Here is a 24,624-nt window from a genome sequence, read left to right on the forward strand (position 1 = left end):
CCTGGAAAGCTCATCTTCTCTACCTTTAACAAAAAGCCATTGTATTCAGAGGGTGGCACATAGACAGCGATAAAATCCAATACATATATTGGTGCAATTTATTCTCAATAAAGTTACCCAACAATTGTTCATTGTTCATTTTCTGTGGTTGTCCATGGCACCTCTTTGTTGACCAACAATGTGTGAAATTAAATAGTTGTGAAATTCAAACTGGGTGGAGAAAATTATACAAGGTTGGTAAAGAGAGTGATACAATGAGGCATGGAGTCAAAACAGACTGCAGTGATTTTTTTTTTTTTTTTGGTGTGTTTGCTCAGATTACTGACATGTAAACATGAAAAAGTGTATATAAGTACTGGTTTCAAATCAGGAAGGCCGACACTACAGGCTGACATTGAATAGAAGTGAGGATACTGCCAGTCACTTTGACTCTTGTCTTTCCTACAGAGATACTAAACATCATCATGAAGCTGCTGACTGTGTCTCCACTTCTCTTGGCAATGATGGCTCTGATCACTGCTGCCGGTGAGTATGAAATTATATTAATAGTATCATTCTGTATATCAGCTGTAGAAAACTGTCCAAATAATGTCTATTTTTATATGAACGTCTATTAAAAAGAGATAGTAGAAAGATGAAAATGACACATTTTAAAATCAGAATTTTTTGAAAAAAGTTCATTTTTTCCCAGTTTAGGGAGAATTGGATCATCATTAGATCACACAGTATTTTTTTCTTTGTCTTCAGGAGAGGGCTGTACTGACACGAAATTCCCATCCTGTCCTCCTGGTTGGACTCAGTACTGCAACCGATGTTTCTACTATGTTTCCCAACCCATGATTTGGGGTGATGCTCAGGTAAACAGTAATTGGGTCTCACGAGTTACTGTGAATATGTTTTTTGATATTTGGATAAAACCTTATAATAATTAGTTCTTTATAAACTGAACATATGTAATTCGTTTAACTTTAGTGAATAGACATTTTACAGTAAACAAATAAATAGATACAAAGCCAGTCAAAAAAAATGTTTTTCCTATATTGTAAATTAATACTGAAGTCATACAGACTATGAAGAAACAAAAAATATTATGTACCAAACTTAAAAGTCTTAAACAAACCAAATTATGTTTTAGATTTTAGGTTCTTCAATTTAGGCACCATTTGCTTTGATTACAGCTTTGCACACTCTTGGCATTCTCTCAGTCAGTTTCATAAGGGAATAACCTGGAATGGTTTTCCAACAGTCTTGAAGGAATTCCCAGAAGTGCTTGAGTAGGGCTGCAGTGATTCATCAAAGTAATCCATGACGCTGACTGCAAAAATCAGTCAACGTTTCATCGTCAAAGCATCATATTTTATAACCCATCCATCTATTTCTTCTGCTTATCATGTGGTTTTGTAAGTGCAATACACTACAGGAAGATGTGGGAGCATGATTGCCTCCATTGTCTGCCAATAACAACAGTTCTAATGAAGAAGAACATAACATGAATAACATAATGATGGGAGGATGGAGAAAATGAAAGAAATAGAGGCAGACTCTTAAAGGTGTGGGAGCATTTCACAGAAAACAAAATGAAGCTGAATGCAGACTGTGCAAAGCAGAGCTTTCCTTCCACGTCAGCATCACTTCAATGCTGAGTGTTTAAAGCGCTGGCACCCTGCAGCTGTCACATCAGCTCTGGATGGGTATGTTAGTGCATCGTTGACACCTGTTGTTTTTACAGTAATGATATTTTAGTTTACCTGTCAGAAACAAGCTCTCATGGATGATGTTTGCTAAGTGGCACCATTTCAGTTATGTTAGCTAACAAGTGAAGGACAATAGTAGCAGCTACATTGGCTCCTAATTTTTTCTCACATTAATTTTAGTGTTCATGCTGAATAGTAAACGTCTTCATGAACTGAACCAGATTCTGTAAACTTTTCAGTTGTTTTGCATGGAAAAATATTTTTGATTTAGTTTTAAGCCTGGGCAGCATGGTGACGATAGAAGAAGAAGAAGAAGAAGAAGAAGACTTTATTTGTCATTATATGTAAACATATAATGAAATTTGTATTCCAGAACACCCATCCAAGAGAAATAAAAACAACAGAAACAAACAGGGGGGACAGGTGTCTGAGGTCATGCAGCCTTTTTTACCGGCGCTACCTTTAGCAGGAAAACAGAAAGAGATACACTGGGATAGGTAGGTTAAAAAAAATCATCTCGTACTGCGTTCATTATGAACACCTTACGAGGTTCCAAAAACACACCTCAGCAAAGCAGCAGCACATTTAAAGCCTGGAGAGCACTAGGGTGGGTAGGGGAGGGGCTGCCAGTGGAGGCGAGCAGGATACTGTGATGGACACACAGCTTCCAGACCAGCAGTTCATGATAATGTTCATAATAAGATGGTACAGTCAGCCTTGGTTGCCAGGATACCAGTTCATACAGGTCACAACACGGGGCGGGGGGGCAGAGCATCTGTTTACAAATATCTCCAAGAGGTGAATTAGATAGACAGCATCCAAGGCCATCTGGGAGCCAAATTCCAAATAGTGCAATTGTTTTGGTTCAGGCCGTCATAACTATTTGCTGACAGACCTTACAGTGTTCTGGTTACCTCTCAAAGTCCAATAATGTGAATTTGGTTCTACTCTGCCACACAGAACAGACACTCCAACACTCCTCAAGACGTAATCCACTTCGATTCAGCTCTACTGAGTCTGATTGAGTTCGTACCAGGGTTATAATAGTTTTGGATTTTACATTATCGTTTAGTTTTAGTTAGTTTTTACTTTTTTTTCTCTATTTCAGTTAGTTTTAATTAGTTTTCAGAGTGGTTTTTCTCGTTTTTATTAGTTTTTATTTTTGGTTTCATGCTTAGTTTCAGTTAGTTTCAGTATTAGTTTTAGTATTTTCATAGCTTATCAGGTGCAAGATTCAAGGCGCAAAAGTGACTATTGTGTAATGAAAGCTTGACAAAAGATACAGTTTAAAGAAATATATTCAACAACCAACTGTTCACAAGACATGCTAAATTTGTGTAATATTAAGGACACACATGAACATCAACAGGGAGAAACAAAGAAAAACATGAACTCCCAAACTCAATAACTTCTACTTTTAACTTAAGCATCAGTGCAGCAGATTAATAACACCTACATGTGGTGTTTGACAAAAACAAACTCTTTGAAGGAGTCAAAGCTCAAATCCAGCTGCATCCTGATGTTCTCACCACCTGATGCTGCTTCTGTTTTGGAGCTAGCTTGGTTAGATGCTCGCTAATTAGACTTGCAGGGTCCACATTTATGCTTGTGTAGCTGGATTGTGTGTGTTAATTACCTTGTGGTCGTGTGCAGGTGTTTTATATGTGGTGCAGGCTGGGGCTTCTTTTTTGGTCCTCGCTCTTTGTGCTCAGTTTTTTGGCTGCAGACATATTTGTCCCTTTTTTTTCACTTTCTTCATTCCTTCATGTCCATCCTGATAGTTTCAGCAGTCTCCTACCAGGAATTTGCTGACATTTGTGAGTCCTTATATTGATGCTTTGATTATTATTCCTGATTGTTATTCTCTGACTGATGAAGTAGACGGAAACGCACAAGGAGTAAACAGTTTAGTAACAACGTTCTGGGCTGCATGGACCCGACAAGTAGTCCCGTTTCTTCAGAGGCGCAGGCCAGGTTACCTGGTAGGATCAGAGCGGTTTCTGTTGTGCGCTTCTCAGCTGGACTTTGATGTTGCTGGTTTTTCCTGACTGAGAAATGTTCCGCACATTTTTCATCATCCACAACAAGACTTTCGATTCTATCTGTGCTCTTGTACTCAAAGAACCTCCATACGGGACTCTGCCGCTTTCTCTGCAGACCGCAGCCATTACTTTGCGGACCAGCGCGGTGAGCGAGTGCACGCCCGCACATGCGCAGACACTCACACAGTTGCCCTATGGTGCTCCCAGCTTAAACTCGGAGAGCGGAAAAAATTATTTCACATCAATCCACAAGGCTTAAAAAAAAACCAAAACAAAATAAAACAAGTAAATGAAATTCAGTTTATCGATAATTTCAGTTAGTTTTAGTTAGTTTTGTAAACTCACAATTCAGTTTTAATTAGTTATCGTTTTTTCCTTTTAATTATAGTTTTTATTTATTTTAGTTAACGAAAATGTTTTTTCAATTTCAGTTTTCGTTATTTCGTTCGTTTTCGTTAACTATAATAACCCTGGTTCGTACTGTTTCTGCGTCCCTCATAGGCAGCCTTACTAGGGCCTGAACAGCTGCCCGAAAACCAGGTATCCCAATTTGGGAAAAATTCTGGTATCAATATATATGCTACATCCACACAGTGCAGCCAGGAATGTTATGTTCCATCCCCACGGGAATCCATAACATAGCCAGCCGGGTGTGTAGTCGGACCAGAGGAAAGAGGGTTCCCCTTCTCCCAATATCATCGCTGTTTGAACATAGCCTTAGAATTAATTTGCAGTGCAGACAATTTTTTAAGTAATGAAAACCACTAAGTTAGATGTTGTGTCCAAAGACTTGGACTGGTATTGTATAAATAGATGAAAATAGTATTTAGTGATCATTATTAATGTTAGAATAAATTCAAACATTTATATGGTTTATACTTGTTTTGTGTGTTTTTGAATTTAAACCAGGAAACAATCAAATCAAATAGACTAATTAATGTTATTATTTATTTGTATGTTCATTGTTGTGGTGCAATCCTGAAGGTTGTGTTGTTACTTTGGTACTTGGTTTTCTGTTTTTTCACTGTAGAGAAACTGTCAGTCCATGAAGGCAAACCTTGCATCTGTACACAGCCCTGAGGAGTACCAGGTGATTCAGAAGGTGATATCTGATGCCAGTAAAGCAAGTGACCGAACATGGATTGGTGGTACTGATGGCCAGCAGGTATGCCACTTATAATTGTTCAAAGTGTGCCAGACTGATGTAAGAGGAGTCTACCTTTTGAACATTTTCCTTTGATAACATTGTCTGGATACCCCGAATGGGGTCTTGTTCACGAGTGATGGGAGAAGGGAGTGGGAGATCGACAGACAGATCGGGGCTGCTTCCGTAGTGAAGCGGATGCTGCACCGGTCTGTCATGGTGAAGAGGGAGCTTAGTGTAAAAGCTGTCGATTTATCTTGGCTGGCCTGGGAACGCCTTGAGGGCCCTCCGGATGAGCTGGAAGAGGTGGCTGGGAAGAGGGAAGCTTGGACTTCTCTGCTTAGGCTCCTGCCCCTGCAACCTGGCCCCGGATAAGCGGAAGAGAATGGATGGATGGATGGATGGATGGATATTATTATTGTTATCCATGTTTTCTTCTGTTTTCAAGGAGGGTTATTGGTTTTGGATGGATGGGACTCGTCTCACATACGCAAACTGGTGTCCGGGAGAGCCTAGCAACTCCTTTGGCAAAGAGAGCTGCATGGAGATGAATTTTTCAGGTACATTTTAAATGAAATCCTTCAAAGTATACTATAAAGCACTGTGAAGTTTTGTGGTGGTGGTAGATAGTTTGTGTCCTTGTGATCTGGGTTTCAGTTTATTTTTGGTTCTTACAGGAAACAAGTGTATGAATGATGAGACCTGCTCCAGCAAATTCCCATCTGTCTGCGTTGGGAGAATCTGATGTTTCCTGGGCTGTCATGAAGGCATGGACACCTGACAAAGAATCAAATATTTACATATCACCTGAAACATCTTTACATCTTTATTTCTTTAGGATTTAAGCACCAAGTGACATAACCTGAAGTTGTGTGGTCTCTTTTAAAATCCTCAAATCAAATTTCTGATGTAAAAAAATGCTTTTTGCAAAATAATAATAATAACAATTTCCCAGAATGAACTGTTCTTTCTCATTTTCTGCATCATTAAAATGTTAAGCATTCAATCAAACTGGTTGGTGAGTTTCTGTGCCACTGTGTACTGCCAGTATTTCATGTAGGCCAGATTTAACTCCAGAAAAAGACTGAACACAAACATTTAAACATCAAATTTAGTAAAGAACATCAGTCTGAAATGCACTTTCAGAAATATTACTCTTTCATTCTCTTTAATACTGAACCGAAATGTAGTCCTAAAATCTCTGGAAAAATTGCTGCCCATAATTTTTATGAAAATTTAATTTTGGATCTGTTTTATGTTAACCCACTCTGTAACCTGCCATAATTTGGTATTAGGGAACCCCTTGAAAATGTTCTTTGTTACTTTAATCCTGTTGTTCTTGTTCTAATGCCTTTTGTTTTTGTGTCCTCCATTTAATTCCTGCTACTGACATTATGATCACTCACAACCGCACAATACAGACAATATGAGCTGGTTTCTTTTTACCTGCTAATGCTAAATTTCAGAAACAACTAGGAACTAGATTTCATAATCGCTGAGGAACAACCCTGCACCTTTTCACAAAGCTCTAAACATAAAAATGGAATTCAAACTAAATTCACACAACCCCTATCCCAAAGTTCAAGTCTAGAACTCGATGTTGCAGCACAACTTGAGACTCACAGATTCATTGTTTTTCTTTTGTCTAAATGTGCTCCAGAACAGGAACAGGAAGTGATACGATGCCGCAGTGAGAGCTAACAGCAAGTGACAGGTAACATACTGCTTGCACTGATACAGCCACTTAAAATGGCGACTCCCAGCCAGCTGTCAGCCACTTACCAGCCAGTGGGTGTCCCCCCTGTTTCTCCAGGGGTGTATCTACTTTCCATTATAAACACGCCCCTTTGAGTCAATTGCAGACTGCCAGTAAGAGATGGTGCTTTCTTTGCAAAAAACTTTAACTTGCATAGTTTCAAATAATTTTGGTGATTTTATATGGTTGTAAAATTTCAATAATTGTTCCTGGGATGTTGTACTTTTTTTTCTGTCAAGTTACAATTTGTACTGAAAATGTAAAAAAAAAAAAAGATGGATAAAACTTTAGTCAGTTTCACCATTCAGGTGTTTTACACCATAAGATACTCCAAGTGTAGTTGTTTTTCTTATAATTTAGCTTCTCTGTTTTCTGTAGTTTTGTATTCCCTTTTTGGTCTTAGTTATCAGTATGGTATTCTGGTTTCCCTTTGTTCTCGTCTTCCACGTGTCTATGTTCCTGTGTCTGTTTTGTCCAGTGTCTTGGCTGTTAGTGTTTAGGTTTGCTTTCCCGTAGCTTTAGAATTTAGTTCCCAGTGTTTTCTCTTAGTGTCCCTCCCTTGTGTTGTGGAGGCTCTTGTGTCTGTTTCCTCAGTGTCTGTTATTCCTTGTGTGGTGTCAAGTCCACGATTTAATCTTGCGTGGCCACTTCCTGTTTTATTTTGACAGTCCCGTGTTCCCTGTGCTTTGTGCTTGGTTTTGTTTCTGTAACAGTGTTCATGTTGTGTATGATTCCACTTGCCATAATAACCACAACTTGTTGTTATGTGGAGGTTTACTGACTCAATAGCGCCCTCTCTTAAAAGGTAGTGGATAAATACCCGTGGCGAAGTCGAAATGTGGCCAGATCAAGAGAGACGAGCTAGTTGGGTTCTAGTAAGGCTGGGTGATATGTCATGTTTTTAAGAAATATTGACACAAAAATATTAATACAACACAGCATGGCAGTCTTGCCAACTTATTTATTTTCCATATTATTTTCCATAAACCATAAACCGAAAAATTTAGTGACTTTTTCCAGTGACTTTTGGAGAGTTTTGGAAACCTGAAATCCTCCACTGTTGCTGTATTTTGTGTACATACAGCCTTTGTACTGCACCCATTCATACGCTTTGGCATCGCCCGGACCCCCAGGAATACCTGGCTCCAGGCAAGAGGGCGCCGCCATCCCGCAACTCTATAGCAGAAGTTGGTTTGTACATAATTCACGTGACCTTAATAGCGGAAGTGGGTCTTTTTTGTGTTTGTGATGCAGCCGGTGGATACATTGTATTGAGCAGGTGGGCCCGTTGCTGTGACACGTCAGCACATGTGTCTATGGATTTACTGAGCTGATGAGAATCCTGCTGACTGAAGGGTGGAGTTTTGTTCATTCAGTCTGTTTACATGCTTTGTTATTTGCACAGGGTACTAGATGTACAGGAGTACACACACGAGGAAGCACTCTGGTGAAGTCTACTTCACTGCAGACTGGCTTTTTAAAGAATAAGTCAGCCTTTTGCTATTTTTACTTTGTATTTTTTCTGTTTACATTTTAATAGCACAGTTTTGAGTCTTTTGTTATGGAGGAAAAACATTAATTTATTTGAGGAGCATTATTATTTAAATATGTCATTGGTTTATTTATGAGTAATTTCTCATGCACATCTACAGCTGAATGTTAATGAAAGTGTCTGTGTGACATTTGGGACATGTGGCTTTGACTCAGAAGTGCCTTTTTGTTTATAACTTTTGGGAAGAAAAAATATCAAGATATGTGTTGTATATTGCTATTCGGCAAAGAATATTGAGATATACTTTTTGGTCCATATCCCCAGCCCTAGGTTGTAGTGCACAGCAGCGTACATCACTATTAAATATTGCCATCTGTCTAGCCATTATATGAAGCATATGGCCACTATAAATGATGTCACTGCTAACAAGAAGACCCTAAGTGGATCATTGCAGTTGTGGAGTGCTACAGTATAACAATCATATAATAGCATGATGCATTATAGGATAGATTGCAAACATCTGTGCCGTTATAGTGTACCCTTCTTTTGTAGTGTGCTGTGTTGAGCTGCTCCATAATGAGCCACCCTGCCTGACCAGTATATATTCTGTTCTCATCCAGGTACACAAATTTCATGTTGCATTTCTCATATTATTAGGCAGTGCTGAAATGTGATCAGATCATGAGAGACTAGCCTGAGTGTCCCTGATTTCCTTGTGTGTATGTAAGCCCTCAGTTTTTCTCTGTTTTTTGTTGCTTGTCATCTGTTTTCCTCCCAGCTGTGTGTAGTGATGGTGAGATGAAGCTTCATGAAGCGTTGAAGCTTTCCATTCAATCACTGAACCCATGGGTCGAAGCTTCATGGTATTTCATTTGCTCTACTCCACCATCGAGTGGACAGTCAATGTAAAACAGGCAGAGTGGCTTTGCTGTATGAAGCTTTGAACAGAATAAATTAATGATTTTTGTGATGGAAATAAATAAACCCTTAACTAACTAATATGGCATCTGTCTTTATGATACAATGGTGGGATCAAGGGGGGAAGTGGAAATAAATTGGGGAGAGGTTTGTGATGTGAATGTGATTGTGATATTTGATTTGTAACTGTCCTCATGTCACTAGGGACATTTTATTTATTCATTTTATTTAGAAATAACAGCTTTGCCATAGGGCTGGGCTTCAGGCAGTTTTTTTGGTTTGAAATTATTTTGCCTGATTTAGAAAATACCCTTTAACAGGGCACGGATGAAACTGGGGTAATAATTAATTACTATGTGCACAACTTATTAGGAGAGATCAGCTCAAAAAGAACCAGCCAGACAGGGGAAAATCTCTTTCTGGCTGGTTCCATCACCAAAAAAGGAACAACTCAAATATATTGCAAACCAATGCACAACAGTCCCCAACACCACAAACAGTCAGTGGGGATTCATCCATCCATTATATTTCCAATCGCACTCTGAACCTGCTAATCGTTCGTTGAATCACTCATGTAGTACGGCCGGCTTGCGAGGCTTTGAACATCACCACAAACATCAGTGACACAAGCCTCAATACGCGCTTCACAAAGATCTCCCTCATTGACTCGATACACGCTTCGAAGCCTTCATACAGAAGGACACATCCCTACCTGTGTGTTCCCCTGTTTAGTGCTTTAGTTTCCCCCTTTTCTCTCAGGTGTGGTTGAGATTTAGTTTTTGTATTTTGAGCCTTGTATCTTTTGAGCCTCCAGCATTAAAGCTGTTTTGAGTTTAGCTCTCCGTCATGACTCCTGCTTTTGGGTCTGCTCCTGCTTGCCACACAGCTCAACCGTGACATTATCTCTATTATTGTGGGGTCGTTATAATATAAAGAGCATAAAGCAAGATAAATAAGTTGAATTGAACTGAATTTGGAACTAAAAAATGTAGGTTGCAAGTAATTAAGCAGAGTCATTGCAGGCAAGTCAAAATTTTAAATATGCATGGAAAAATGTGAGAATTTGCAACCTCGTTCATTCAGTCACTTTCTGAAGCCCATGGTTATTAGCATTAGTTAATAACCATGGGCTTCAGAAAGTGACTGAAGCCCATGGTTATTAGCATTAGTTAATAACCATGGGCTTCAGAAAGTGACTGAAGCCCATGGTTATTAGCATTAGTTATGTCAACAGCTAAATACAAAGCTATAAAAATTGGAATCATTCATAAAACACAGACAATAAGCATAGAACAGTTTTAAAATTACACCCTGCCTCTCGACCTATAACATCTGAGATAGACTCCAGCCTCCACAACCCCGAACAGGATAAGAGAAAGGATAAGAGGAAGCGAGTGGATGGCTGGATGTATAAACACATTGTATTTGTTTAGTCAAGCTACTGATCAGGATGTTGCTTTAAAGGTGTATACAGTACACCTTTAAAGCAACATCCTGATTCCTTTTCATGTTTGACTAAGGGCTCTAATTTGTTTGATGGGAGTTGGGTGTCACAGCATCTATAAGGGTTCAGGCTACATTATTTATACCCAATGGTCAGTTCGGTTTGCGGTAGGTGAGTTGTCCATCCTCGCATACATATTTTTCAAAATGCACCAACATGGTACCTAAAAAGTTTTTTTTTTTTTTTTTCCCCCTTTACTGTACCTGTAAAAGGCAAAAATTAGAAGCATTTGACAATGTGCAATATATTTTTTCAATTGTTATGATTGTTGCTATTTTTTTCAGTTTTTTATGTTTCAATTGTCACACCAGAATTATGATAGTTTTAGATTAGAGTTCAGTTTAGTTTAGTTCGTTTTAACTTTTTTTTCTCTAATTCAGGTAATTTTAGTTAGTTTTCAGAACGGTTTTTATTACTTTTTATTTTTGGTTTAGTTTTTAGATGCAAGATTCAAGGTGCAAGAGTGTAATAGAAACTCAACAGTAGCAGTTCACTTCCGTTACCAAAATGTGTGTGCACCCTTTGATGACGTAGGCTGTAAAAGGTTCTATAACAGCGTTACTAAAGGATGGTTCAGGGTCACCTGATCCAGCCCTAACTATAAGCCTTATCGAAAAGCTGTGGTGGTGCCAGGGGGGTACTAGGGAGTGCTATAGCTCGCCCTAGAAAAGTCATAGCACCCCGAAGAAAATAGCTTGTGTCTGTGTGTGTTGAGAACTGAAAGAACAAATGATCCTTCATAGCACCCTCAGTAAAATGCTTAGCACCCCCTTAGCACATGCAGAAAAATATTTCTGGAGCCGCCACTGTCGAAAAGGAGCGTTTTAAGCTCAATCTTAAAAATAGAGAGGGCGTCTGTCTCCCGAATCCAAACTGGGAGCTGGTTCCACAGAAGAGGGGCCTGAAAGCTGAAGGCTCTGCCTCCCATTCTACTCTTGAGTATCCTAGGAACCACAAGTAAGCCAGCAGAGAGTGAAGTGCTCTATTTGAGTGACATGGGACTATAAGGTCTTTGAGATAAGATGGGGCCTGATTATTCAAGTCCTTGTATGTGAGGAGAAGGATTTTAAATTCTATTCTATATTTAACAGGGAGCCAATGAAAAGAAGCCAATATGGGAGAAATCTGCTCTCTCTTTCTAGTCCCTGTCAGTACTCTAGCTGCAGCATTTTGGATCAGCTGAAGGCTTTTCAGGGAGCTTTTAGGACAGCCTTATAATAATGAATTACAATAGTCCAGCCTAGAAGTAGTAAATGCATGAATTAGCTTTTCAGCCTCAGTCTGAGAAAGGATGTTTCTAATTTTAGAAATATTGCACAAATGCAAAAAAGTGGTTTGTTTAATGTGTGCATTGAAGGACAAATCCTGGTCCAAAATGACTCCAAGATTTCTCACAGTGTTACTGGAGATCAAAGTATTCCCATCCAAAGTATGTCTGAGAATACAATAACAATAAACATATAGATGGTTTGGAGGAAGTAACTGTTAAAGTTAACTCCAAAAGATCAGCTGTTGCAAGAGTCTAAACAAATACCAACAGTGCAGCACATTTACACCCATTCATACAAGCATTTCCATGTGTAACTAAGCTAAGTGCTTTAATTGTCTAACATTAGCACACATTCATATTCCAACACTTGCATCAGAGAGCAACTTGGAGTTCAGTATCTTACCCAAGGATACTTTGGCATGCTGCAGCCAGGAATTGAACTGCCAACCTTCCGAGTGGTGGGTGACTTTCGCTATCTCCTGAGCTACAGCCACCCCTTTATAATAGTCAGAAGACGTAGCATTACAGAGGCTTTTTTAGAGAGCAACAAACTCTTTTTTTTTTTTTTTTTCCATATATTACATTTGTCGATTTACCATAATGGTCTCGATTAAAGTGTCGTTGGTCTGGGGCCAGACCGAACTAAAGCCTGGCTGGTGGAGGGAGGACTGTATGGGGTGTTCGTGCTCTGGCTGGTCCAGGGCTGAATGGGACTGACTGAGTAATGAATATTTGACTTTCCATCACTGCTTATCTGCAGAACATAAAGCTCAAGATTAAAAACACAGATAACAAATATTCCTTTACAAGGAGTCTTATGCAACATGCTGTAGTAGGTATTTGAGGTTAGCATATATTTATCTCTATCCCCACTTCACATAGCCAAATTCAGGTGTAACAGCAGCAAAAATATAAAAACACAACAGGACAAGATTAACAATACTACTACTACTACTACTAATAATAAAATAATATATACTGTACAGTATAGTACAGTATACTGTAAGTTATATACTGTACAGTATAGTACAGTATATAACTTTACAGAACTGTAAAGTTCTTGTGATTAAAACCTTTATAAATATTTATTACAATTTAAACCAAAAAAATTATCACTCCATAAGAACTCACTTAATACCTGTTTGCTGTGATGTAATCCTGAAGGTTGTGTTGTTACTTTGACTACTCAGCTTTCTGTTTTTCCACTGTAGAGAAACTGTCAGTCCGTGAAGGCAAAACATTAATTAATTGTTTAATACCTGTTTCAAACAAACCTAATGAAAAATTTGGAGCTTAAAGTACTTTAATAGCTTAGCCCAGTTTCAATTGCATCATTTTCACATTTGGAAACCATAAAGTGATAAGAAAACCCCCACTCTTAATGCATTTACTTAATTTGAATATATATTTCCATGCTTTTTTGATTCTCTTTGTTGACCAACTGTCCATATGTGAAATTAAATTGCTGTGAAATTCAAGCTGGGTGGAGAAAAGCATACAAGGTTGGTAAAGAGAGCAATGAAGTGATGCATGGAGTCAAAACAAACTCCAGAGTATGTTTTTTTTGTGTGTGTGTGTGTTCTCAGGGTGTTCAGGGTGGCTGGGCTGTTTTAGGATCTTCATGGCCCTCAGCCTGCACTGCTTGGTGTAAATGTCCTGCAGGTTGGGGAGGGTGGTTCTGATGGTCCGATCAGCTGAACGAACCACCCCATTTTAGGGCCGTGGAGTCCTGCTTGGTGCAGTTTCCCATCCAGGTGGTGATGCTCCCACGCATGATGCTCTCGATGGTGCAGGTGTAAAAGTTCTTGAGCACCTTGAGTGGGAGCTTGAAGTCTCTCAGCCGCCTGAGGAGGTAGAGACGCTGTCTGGCCTTCTTCACAATGATGTTAATGTGATGAGTCCAGGACAGGTCCCGTGAGATGGTCACTCCCAGGTATTTGAAAGTGTCCACTCTTTCCACCTCAGCACCACTGATCAGGAGTGGATGGTAGTCCCTCTGCTGCTTCCTGCTGAAGTCCACGATCAGTTCCTTTGTTTTGCTGATGTTGAGCAGGAGGTGGTTCTCCCAGCACCAGTTCTCCAGGCGGGAGACCTCTCTCCTGTAGGGTGTCTCTTCATTGTGAGAGATTAGTCCCACAACAGCAGTGTCGTCAGCAAACTTGATGATGACACTGGACTCTGACGTGGCCTCGCAGTCGTGGGTGTACAGTGAGTACAGCAGAGGGCTGAGCACACAGCCTTGGGGGGATCCGGTGTTGAGGGTGAGGGAGGATGAGGTGAGGTGACCCACTCGTACCACCTGTGGTCTGCTGGTCAGGAAGCTGTGAACCCACCTGCACAGGGATTGGCCCAGGCCCAGGTCCAACAGCTTAGAGACCAGCCTGGAGGGAATTGTTCATTGTTCATTTTCTGTGGTTGTCCATGGCACCTCTTTGTTGACCAACAATGTGTGAAATTAAATAGCTGTGAAATTCAAACTGGGTGGAGAAAATTATACAAGGTTGGTAAAGAGAGTGATGCAATGAGGCATGGAGTCAAAACAAACTCCAGTGAATTTTTTTTTTTTTTTGGTGTGTTTGCTCAGATTACTGACATGTAAACATGAAAAAGTGTATATAAGTACTGGTTTCAAATCAGGAAGGCCGACACTACAGGCTGACATTGAATAGAAGTGAGGATACTGCCAGTCACTTTGACTCTTGTCTTTCCTACAGAGATACTAAACATCATCATGAAGCTGCTGACTGTGTCTCCACTTCTTTTGGCAATGATGGCTCTGATCACTGCTGCCGGTGAGTATGAAACTATATTAATAGTATCATTCTGTATATCAGCTGTAGGAAACTGTCCAAATAATGCCTATTTATAAATAAACGTCTATTAAAAAGAGATAGTGGAAAGATGAAAATGACACATTTTAAAATCAGAATTTTTTGAAAAAAGTTCATTTTTTCCCAGTTCAGGGGGAAGTGGATCATTAGATCACACAGTATTTTTTTCTTTGTCTTCAGGAGAGGGCTGTACTGACACGAAATTCCCATCCTGTCCTCCTGGTTGGACTCAGTACTGCAACCGATGTTTCTACTATGTTTCCCAACCCATGATTTGGGGTGATGCTCAGGTAAACAGTAATTGGGTCTCACGAGTTACTGTGAATATGTTTTTTGATATTTGGATAAAACCTTATAATAATTAGTTCTTTATAAACTGCATATTTGTAATTCATTTAACTTTAGTGAATAGGCATTTTACAGTAAACAAATAAATAGATACAAAGCCAGTCAAAAAAAATGTTTTTCCTATATTGTAAATTAATACTGAAATCATACAGACTATGAAGAAACAAAAAGCATTACCGTACCAATCTTAAAAGTCTTAAACAAACCAAATTATGTTTTAGATTTTAGGTTCTTCAAATTAGGCACCATTTGCTTTGATTACAGCTTTGCACACTCTTGGCATTCTCTCAGTCAGTTTCATAAGGGAATAACCTGGAATGGTTTTCCAACAGTCTTGAAGGAATTCCCAGAAGTGCTTGAGTAGGGCTGCAGTGATTCATCAAAGTAATCCATGACGCTGACTGCAAAAATCAGTCAACGTTTCATCGTCAAAGCATCATATTTTATAACCTATCCATCTATTTTCTTCTGCTTATCATGTGGTTTTGTAAGTGCAATACACTACAGGAAGATGTGGGAGCATGATTGCCTCCATTGTCTGCCAATAACAACAGTTCTAATGAAGAAGAACATAACATGAACAACATAATGATGGGAGGATGGAGAAAATGAAAGAAATAGAGGCAGACTCTTAGAGGTGTGGGAGCATTTCACAGAAAACAAAATGAAGCTGAATGCAGACTGTGCAAAGCAGAGCTTTCCTTCCACGTCAGCATCACTTCAATGCTGAGTGTTTAAAGCGCTGGCACCCTGCAGCTGTGACATCAGCTCTGGATGGGTACGTTAGTGCATCGTTGACACCTGTTGTTTTTACAGTAATGATATTTTAGTTTACCTGTCAGAAACAAGCTCTCATGGATGATGTTTGCTAAGTGGCACCATTTCAGTTATGTTAGCTAACAAGTGAAGGACAATAGTAGCAGCTACATTGGCTCCTAAATTTTTCTCACATTCATTTTAGTGTTCATGCTGAATAGTAAACGTCTTCATGAACTGAACCAGATTCTGTAAACTTTTCAGTTACTTTGCATGGAAAAATATTTTTGATTTAGTTTTAAGCCTGGGCAGCATGGTGACGTGGTGGATAGAAGAAGAAGAAGAAGAAGAAGAAGACTTTATTTGTCATTATATGTAAACATATAATGAAATTTGTATTCCAGAACACCCATCCAAGAGAAATAAAAACAACAGAAACAAACAGGGGGGACAGGTGTCTGAGGTCATGCAGCCTTTTTTACTGGCGCTACCTTTAGCAGGAAAACAGAAAGAGATACACTGGGATAGGTAGGTTCAAAAAAATCATCTCATACTGTGTTCATTATGAACACCTTACGAGGTTCCAAAAAACACCTCAGCAAAGCAGCAGCACATTTAAAGCCTGGAGAGCACTAGGGTGGGTAGGGGAGGGGCTGCCAGCGGAGGCGAGCAGGATACTGTGATGGACACACAGCTTCCAGACCAGCAGTTCATGATAATGTTCATGATAAGATGGTACAGTCAGCCTTGGTTGCCAGGATACCAGTTCATACAGGTCACAACATGGGGCGGGGGGGCAGAGCATCTGTTTACAAACATCTCCAAGAGGTAAATTAGATAGACAGCATCCAAGGCCGTCTGGGAGCCAAATTCCAATTACTGCAATTGTTTTGGTTCAGGCCGTCATAACTATTTGCTGACAGACCTTACAGTGTTCTGGTTACTTCTCAAAGTCCAATAATGTGAATTTGGTTCTACTCTGCCACACAGAACAGACACTCCAACACTCCTCAAGACGTAATCCACTTCGATTCAGCTCTACTGAGTCTGATTGAGTTCGTACTGTTTCTGCATCCCTCATAGGCAGCCTTACTAGGGCCTGAACAGCTGCCCTGAAACCAGGTATCCCCAGGTCCAATTCGGGAAAAATTCTGGTATCAATATATATGCCACGTCCACACAGTGCAGCCAGGAATGTTATGTTCCATCTCCACGGGAATCCATAACATAGCCAGCCGGGTGTGTAGTCCGACCAGAGAAAAGAGGGTTCCCCTTCTCCCAATATCATCGCAGTTTGAACATAGCCTTAGAAGTAATTTTGCAATGCAGACAATTTTTAAGTAATGAAAACCACTAAGTTAGATGTTGTGTCCAAAGACTTGGACTGGTATTGTATAAATAGATGAAAATAGTATTTAGTGATCATTATTAATGTTAGAATTTATTCTAACATTTATATGATTTATACTTGTTTTGTGTGTTTCTGAATTCGAACCAGGAAACAATCAAACCAAATAGACTAATTAATGTTATTTATTTGTATGTTGAATGTTGTGCTGTAATCCTGAAGGTTGTGTTGTTACTTTGGTACTTTGTTTTCTGTTTGTTCACTGTAGAGAAACTGTCAGTCCATGAAGGCAAACCTTGCATCTGTGCACAGCCCTGAGGAGTACCAGGTGATTCAGAAGGTGATATCTGATGCCAGTAAAGCAAGTGACCGAACATGGATTGGTGGTACTGATGGCCAGCAGGTATGCCACTTATAATTGTCCAAAGTGTGACAGTCTGATGTAAGAGGAATCTACCTTTTGAACATTTTCCTTTGATAACATTGTCTGGCTACCCCGGATGGGGTCTTGTTCACGAGTGATGGGAGAAGGGAGTGGGAGATCGACAGACGGATCAGGGCTGCTTCTACAGTGAAGCGGATGCTGCACTGGTCTGTCATGGTGAAGAGGGAGCTTAGTGTAAAAGCTGTCGATTTATCTTGGCTGGCCTGGGAACGCCTTGAGGGCCCTCCGGATGAGCTGGAAGAGGTGGCTGGGAAGAGGGAAGCTTGGACTTCTCTGCTTAGGCTCCTGCCCCTGCAACCTGGCCCCGGATAAGCGGAAGAGAATGGATGGATGGATGGATGGATGGATGGATGGATGGATGGATATTATTATTATAATCCATGTTTTCTTCTTTTTTCAAGGAGGGTTATTGGTTTTGGATGGATGGGACTCCTCTCACATATGCAAACTGGTGTCCGGGAGAGCCTAACAACTCCTATGGCAAAGAGAGCTGCATGGAGATGAATTTTTCAGGTACATTTTAAATGAAATCCTTCAAAGTATACTATAAAGCACTGTGAAGTTTTGTGGTGGTGGTAGATAGTTTGTGTCCTTGTGATCTGGGTTTCAGTTTATTTTTGGTTCTTACAGGAAACAAGTGTATGAATGATGAGGGCTGCTCCAGCAAATTCCCATCTGTCTGCGTTGGGAGAATCTGATGTTTCCTGGGCTGTCATGAAGGCATGGACACCTGACAAAGAATCAAATATTTACATATCACCTGAAACATCTTTACATCTTTATTTCTTTTCCTTTGCTGCAACACTGCATAAGGATTCAAGCACCAAGTGACGTAACCTGCAGTTGTGTGGTCTCTTTTAAAATCCTCAAATCAAATTTCTGATGTAAAAAAATGCTTTTTGCAAAATAATAATAATAATAATAATAATTTCCCAGAATGAACTGTTCTTTCTCATCTTCTGCATCATTAAAATGTTAAGCATTCAATCAAACTGGTTGGTGAGTTTCTGTGCCACTGCGTACTGCCAGTATTTCATGTAGTGCAGATTTAACTCCAGAAAAAGACTGAACACAAACATTTAAACATCAAATATTAGTCAAGTAAATCAGTCTTCTATTTATGCTTTTCAGGGTGATGGGGGACTATCCCAGCAAGAGGGAAGGTACACCCTGTACAGGTCGCCAGCCTGTCGCAGGGCTAACACAGAGAATAATTAATTAACCTAATCCCCCTAACTGCATGTCTTTGGACTGTGGGTGTAAACCAGAGTACACAGTGAAAACTTACACAAACACGGGGAGAACATGCAAGGTGGATAAACCAAGCAGCACTGCTAACCACCACACCACTGTGCTGCTGTATCTATTTTGTCTTTACAGCTTTGCAATTTGACAGCTTTTTATCTTCCAGATGCATCATTAAAACTGTGAACACAATTTAGTAAATGTAAACATCTATATTAAAACAGGGCAAAGCTTAAATCAGAGTTGTTTATTCATCTCTGAAAACAGCAAAGAGGTTATGTTATAAATTATTGACAACTCATATTCAGTGAATCTCCTGAGACAAAGAAAACAAGTCTATTCGAGTGCAGATAAATCTGCACTCAACCCTCTTCCCACTGAAAAAACAAAAGTTGGATCCACAATGGCCGACTTCAAGAAGGCCACCATGGTCACCACCCATCTTGAAAAGTTTCCCCCCTCCCATATACTAATGTGCCACAAACAGGAAGTTAATATCCCCAACCATTCCCATTTTATTAAGGTGTATCCATATAAATGGTCCACCCTGTAGTTTCTCTGCTGCCACTTCTGGCATTACATGTGAAATTTACAAACCGCTGCTGATTATAGTAAATCTAATTTATCCAAGGTACATTAACATTAGTTGTGATTCAGGAGGAAAATGGATGCAAACCCTGCTGCTATTGGGTTCTGTGCCTTGAACTCATCTGGTACCATCCATCCATCCATTCGCTTCCGCTTATCCTGTTCAGGGTCGCGGGGGGGCTGGAGCCTATCCCAGCTGACAGGGGGCGAGAGGCAGGGTACACCCTGTATAGGTCGCCAGCCTGTTGCAGGGCCAACACAGAGAGACGGACAACCACTCACACCCATGGAAATTTAGAGTTTCCGATTAACCTAATCCCAATAAGTGCATGTCTTTGGACTGTGGGAGGAAACCAGAGTACCCGAAGAAAAACCATGCAGACACAAGGAGAGCATGCAAACTCCACACAGAGAGAGAGGGAGGGAGGGGCCTGGGCCAGGCCTTTTTTGAACCCAGGCCTTCCAGATGTATTCTAACTGTGAGGCAGCAGTGCTAACCACTGCGCCACCGTGCTGCCCAGCTGCTCACGTGGTACACCTCGTGGAATTCCAGTTGCATCTAAATAGACATCTGCATCAAAGGATCCCTTTGATGTTTCACTCTATGAAGTTCTGATTTCAATTGTTCCAGATTGTCTGTCTGTAAGATAAAGAAAGGTAACAAGTTTAACAAGGGTGCACATGCCACTGAAATGGGCAGGTAGGGTAGGGTAGGATGCAACTTTGTCCCCCACACAGTACCACCACACATCCGCCAGGGCCGTCGTCATGGAACCGAACCATACAAAATCAAATCATAAGACATGCCTTCAGTGAGGTCAGTGACATTCACACACTGGGAAGTTAGATTCCCTACAGACTTAGCAGTGGCATTTGCAAGCGTGAAGCAGTTATAGCCTCCTTTTCCTAGATTGCAGATAGGAGGACTGTTATGCTTTACTGCTAGAAAGAGATAATAGAGTGAGTTACAATTATCAGGTGGTGCACTGTATTTTGGAATAGAGAACAATTTAATCATACATCTAAGGACTTCAGGGTTATTAGTCAGGTTTAAAGGGAAGGGTGCAATAACCATATGAGGTCGAGCCACAGAACAAGCTACACAATTGTTTTTCTTCAGACATTCAGCAGAGTAAAGCATCCATACTGGCCATCTATTCCTGGTGCCATGCTTGTTTCTAGAACAACACAGTCCTCTAAGGTCTGCAGATCTAAATACTGAACCACATCTTTCCCCACAAGTGCAGTACTCTGGTTTGCTGCAGTTCTAGACACTGGTGTACCTATTTTGGTGTTTCTCTGTGATGCAATTACAGTAAACGTCCTCATCATATCAGTTCCATTTAGTTTTGCTCCTATATAATAGGTTCCTGAATATGAACTTTTAAGGTTCTGTATGGTTACAGTTACATAGACACATGAGGCTTGAAATCAAATTCCACCAACACATTTAGAGGTTCTAATTCTGGAAAACCTGCTGTATTTGGGATGTCCCAGCTAGGTCCACCCCGAGTCAGAGCGTGCAAACACATTTGCCCATTTGCAGGGTGGGTCCCAGAGATACTGAGGTGTCTGGTGTCTGATGTTCATGTATGGTTTACCATCAGCTGAGCAGGCGTCCATAGGTCTGAACTGAAATGTCACAGTTTCCCTTTTGGTTCCAAACATGCTGACTTCTTTTCCACAATCTGAGCCGGTCTCTGTTGGAAAGTAGATGTAAAGCAGGACACACAGAAAAATTCCACACGCCATTTTGCTGTCCCGCAACAGGTCCCCTAAAAGGCCCTTGGTATTGTGTACAATCTTCACTGGGTTGAGACGACCAGTCCCTATTGGTTCTGACCCCCTTTGTACCTCAGCCTGGGTGGGACCTTTTAACTCTCCCTATGGGTGTGTGCAATTTTACAATGTGACAGGTGTTGCTCTCTGCTGTCTTTACTGCTGTAGGTGTTAAGAGAAGTACCTTGCCACCATAAATCTGTCCAACTTTTCCTCTTTAGGATCTTGAAGAAGTCTCCTGGTATCCTTGTGGGGGTTCTTTCAAAAGGGGTTAACCCTTTATGAGTTGGAGTGATTCTCATATCCAGCATTACTAATGGAAGACAGTCAACCCACGGTTTTCCTGTTTCAGTCATGTTGTTATATTAAGTGGTTCCACAAGGCCTGCTGCCTGGGGACGATAAGCAAGATGATATTTTAAATGTATTTTTAACCATGTGCTTTATTATTTCATTCACACAATGTGTACCATTATCTGAATAAATATATTGTGGGATTCTAAACTTGGGGATATAACTCCTCAATGTTTTTGCAACTGTCAATTCATCAAAGTGAGCACATGGAAATGTTTCCACCCACTTAGAATAAGCATCTACAATCACTAAACAGTTTTTTTTTTTCCCTTGACATGCATTCAACTTAATGAAGTCCATGTGTATTTGCAACATTGACCCTGTGAGTTATATTTCTGATTTGTGAATCCATATGTGATAAAGACTTTATTTACCATTTGATTCATCCCCCTTGTGGCTTCACCCATGCATCACAATAGCAGCAAATTTAGATAAACTCTTTGGAAGAACTGGTTTATTAGTTTTAGGTCACACACATAAATTTTCTGGTGAAAGTTTCAGAACATCATTCTGCCATTGCTGTTGTTCTATTTGTGGTGCTGATTTTTGTGCATCAAGCAAATGCCTTTGTTTAGTGCTGATTCTGTGGGTGTGTTTAAATAATGACAACATCTGCTTTTTTTTTTGTTTGTTTCGTTTCCTGTACATTTACAATTGGCTAAGGCCTGTAGTAGCTGAACGACTTCCAAAAGACTCAATATAAGGTCTTTATGATTAATAGGTCTTCCAGTAGAAGTTATAATTCCTCGGTTTCATCAGTGCTTGGCGAAAACATGGACTGAGAAAAAGGCGTACAGGCTATCGGTATAAATTGTGACTTTTTCTTTTCCTCTGCCCACTTACAGGGTTCATTTGTAAGAAAAATTTATTAAATCAACAATATGGACATCAACTAGTACCATTATATCATAGTTATCACTGATCACAATAACAGTTGAAACAGAGATGAAGATATGAGACTACACTCTGTAACCCTATCATTTTTTTTTCAGTAACTTTATCACTAATTCTTGCATCTGTGTTTCATGCCTTCTTGCATTACTATTACTTTCAAACCTTAACTGACATTTACACATATCAGATGCATTGCAGAACATCTAATCACTGAAAAATCATCCTAATAATTGTATCTAAAAAACAAAAAAAAAAAAAACAGGTAAACAACAAAATATCACCATTCAAATTACAAGAATCTACCTTTTTGTCCTCTCCCTCCTTCTGCTGCCATATGACAGACAGATACATACACTTAAATGTTCTGGTACCTTACTCATTCTTTAATGTGCACAATAAGCAGGACCTTACTTTTGATAGTTTTAGTATTGTTGCTATGGTGCTATTTTAATTATTTTATTGGTTTTCTTCAGAGGTCTTTAACCTCTAATGGAAGAGTACTCTATTCCTTTTCCTTTTTTCAGAGGACTTTTTAACTTCCGATGGTTCATACTCACACAGTTTTAGCCTTGTTATAACCAACAGTTACTGCTGAGTTATCAATTAAAAGCAACCTTTGCTGGCTCGTCCTTTGAACGTGATGACAGACCAGTGACGTGCGGTGAGGGTCGTGACTGGTGAGGCACTGACGTCATCACATCAGATTTACAAACATATAGCTTATTCACCATTTGATTGGCAACAGTTGTTTTGTTTAACGTTAACATAGTCTGAAGCAAACCTTTTAGCTCCGGTGTTGGTCTTCCTTTAATTATTATCTTCTGCTTCGATTGAAAGTCCAGTTTAGAAAATTCTTTCAGTTGAGTTATGTAATCTTCCATGTTGAACATAAGGCCAAGCAACAGGAAAAACTAACTGGCCTTGCTAACTGTTTATGGTAGCTTGCCACCGAGGAGTCGTAGAGTCCCTGGGATCACCAGCGCCCCCTACCATGAGGCACGAGAACTGCGTGCCTCACCTAGTGTCTCTTCGCAGCAGTTTCATGATCGCTCAACACAAGAATGCATTACACACACATACAGTTGTTAATGAAAAAACAAAAAAAAAAACTGTGCATTATATACACCAGCTAAAATATAGAAATTTAGTTCATATAGTAAAAGTGTTAGAACATTTTAATAGCCACATGCAAAGGGAAAGTAATCCGGTCTCACTGCATAGCATGCCAGCACAGTTAGTAGTCATTGGCAATGACTATACTGAGCCGCACCACGGATTGCGCAATCCGTGGTGCGGCTCGCCGGGCTGGTGCCTCACCATTCGTCTCTTAGTATTTGACCGGCAAATGCGAAAATTCAACGATTTTGAAAAAAACTAATCTAAAAATGGTGTAGTTAAATGGAAAAGAACTTTAAAATACAAATCACTGAATGAATATAACCATTTAATTTATTTTTTAATTTTATATTTCCACGATGACAGGTGAGGCCGTGCCTCACCTGCCTCCCCTGACTGCACGTCACTGTGACAGACGCTGTCATATCAAGATTAACGCAAAAGCGGTAGTTACACAAGCACACCCATTTAATGCCATTACCTTAACTGATTTTTAATTCAATACTTGATCACAAGCAGAGAAATACATTTCTCTTAATCACTATGCTATGTTATATCAAAGCTAGAAAATGCAAACAGGAAACAAAAGATTAATACTTAAGTAAATTTTCCTAACAGCTTATTAGGCTGAATTGTGTTGATGTTCGTAACAGTATTCATAGGTGTACAATAATGGGCGTAGGAGTCATCTCCCAAAAGCAACAGGCAGCAGTAACGCTGTGTCATGAAACAGCTGTGTGGCAGGCAGGAAGAGGAACGCAGTGCAGGATACACAAGGCAGAGGTAAAATATAAACTCAGCTTTATTTACTAGTGTAGAACAGAAGGCAGGGCTGAACAGAACCAGTCCAGGTTAACAAAAAATAACTTGCCTTAGATTCCAGATACAAGAACACACACAGCAGGAGAACAATGATGAGGCACAGAAAACACAGGACTTAAACACACCAGGGGATAATGAGGGGAGTGAAAACAGCTGGGAACACAGGTGACGCTAATTACCTTGAGACCAGGGGAAGCAAAACTGAACACAACACACATCAACCAGACGCCTATCAAAATAATACAGGAAGTGAGACGAGGGAACAAAGATGCAGACCTG

General features: G+C 40.0%; 2 protein-coding genes across 3 annotated transcripts; both read left to right on the top strand.

Annotated features, from left to right (window-relative positions):
* Positions 1-464: 464 nt before the first annotated feature.
* Positions 465-18,393, top strand: LOC115797102 (ladderlectin-like). The gene is made up of 6 exons (XM_030753584.1): positions 465-525; positions 748-857; positions 4,767-4,901; positions 5,329-5,440; positions 5,558-5,702; positions 18,324-18,393. Exons 1-5 carry the CDS (start codon positions 465-467, stop codon positions 5,623-5,625), a joined length of 486 nt encoding a protein of 161 aa, XP_030609444.1. The 3' UTR covers positions 5,626-5,702; positions 18,324-18,393.
* LOC115797100 (ladderlectin-like) lies at positions 14,474-18,407 on the top strand. 2 transcript variants are annotated; one of them, XM_030753582.1, is made up of 5 exons: positions 14,474-14,612; positions 14,832-14,941; positions 17,372-17,506; positions 17,950-18,047; positions 18,245-18,407. In XM_030753582.1, exons 1-5 carry the CDS (start codon positions 14,552-14,554, stop codon positions 18,264-18,266), a joined length of 426 nt encoding a protein of 141 aa, XP_030609442.1. In that variant the 5' UTR covers positions 14,474-14,551; the 3' UTR covers positions 18,267-18,407. The 2 variants fall into 2 exon arrangements, with proteins under 2 accessions (XP_030609442.1, XP_030609441.1); XM_030753581.1 differs by having other exon boundaries at positions 17,950-18,061; positions 18,179-18,365.
* Positions 18,408-24,624: the final 6,217 nt, after the last annotated feature.

This window comes from Archocentrus centrarchus, chromosome 18 (genome assembly GCF_007364275.1).
Source record: "Archocentrus centrarchus isolate MPI-CPG fArcCen1 chromosome 18, fArcCen1, whole genome shotgun sequence".
NCBI classification, from domain to species: Eukaryota; Metazoa; Chordata; class Actinopteri; order Cichliformes; family Cichlidae; genus Archocentrus; species Archocentrus centrarchus.

Coding starts and splice junctions, on each gene's coding strand:
- LOC115797102 (XM_030753584.1), top strand. CDS start 465: ATGAAGCTGCTGACTGTGTCTCCACTTCTCTTGGCAATGATGGCTCTG. Junction 526..747: donor GGCTCTGATCACTGCTGCCG/GTGAGTATGAAA, acceptor CTTTGTCTTCAG/GAGAGGGCTGTACTGACACG. Junction 858..4,766: donor TGATTTGGGGTGATGCTCAG/GTAAACAGTAAT, acceptor TTTTCACTGTAG/AGAAACTGTCAGTCCATGAA.
- LOC115797100 (XM_030753581.1), top strand. CDS start 14,552: ATGAAGCTGCTGACTGTGTCTCCACTTCTTTTGGCAATGATGGCTCTG. Junction 14,942..17,371: donor TGATTTGGGGTGATGCTCAG/GTAAACAGTAAT, acceptor TGTTCACTGTAG/AGAAACTGTCAGTCCATGAA. Junction 17,507..17,949: donor GTGGTACTGATGGCCAGCAG/GTATGCCACTTA, acceptor TCTTTTTTCAAG/GAGGGTTATTGGTTTTGGAT.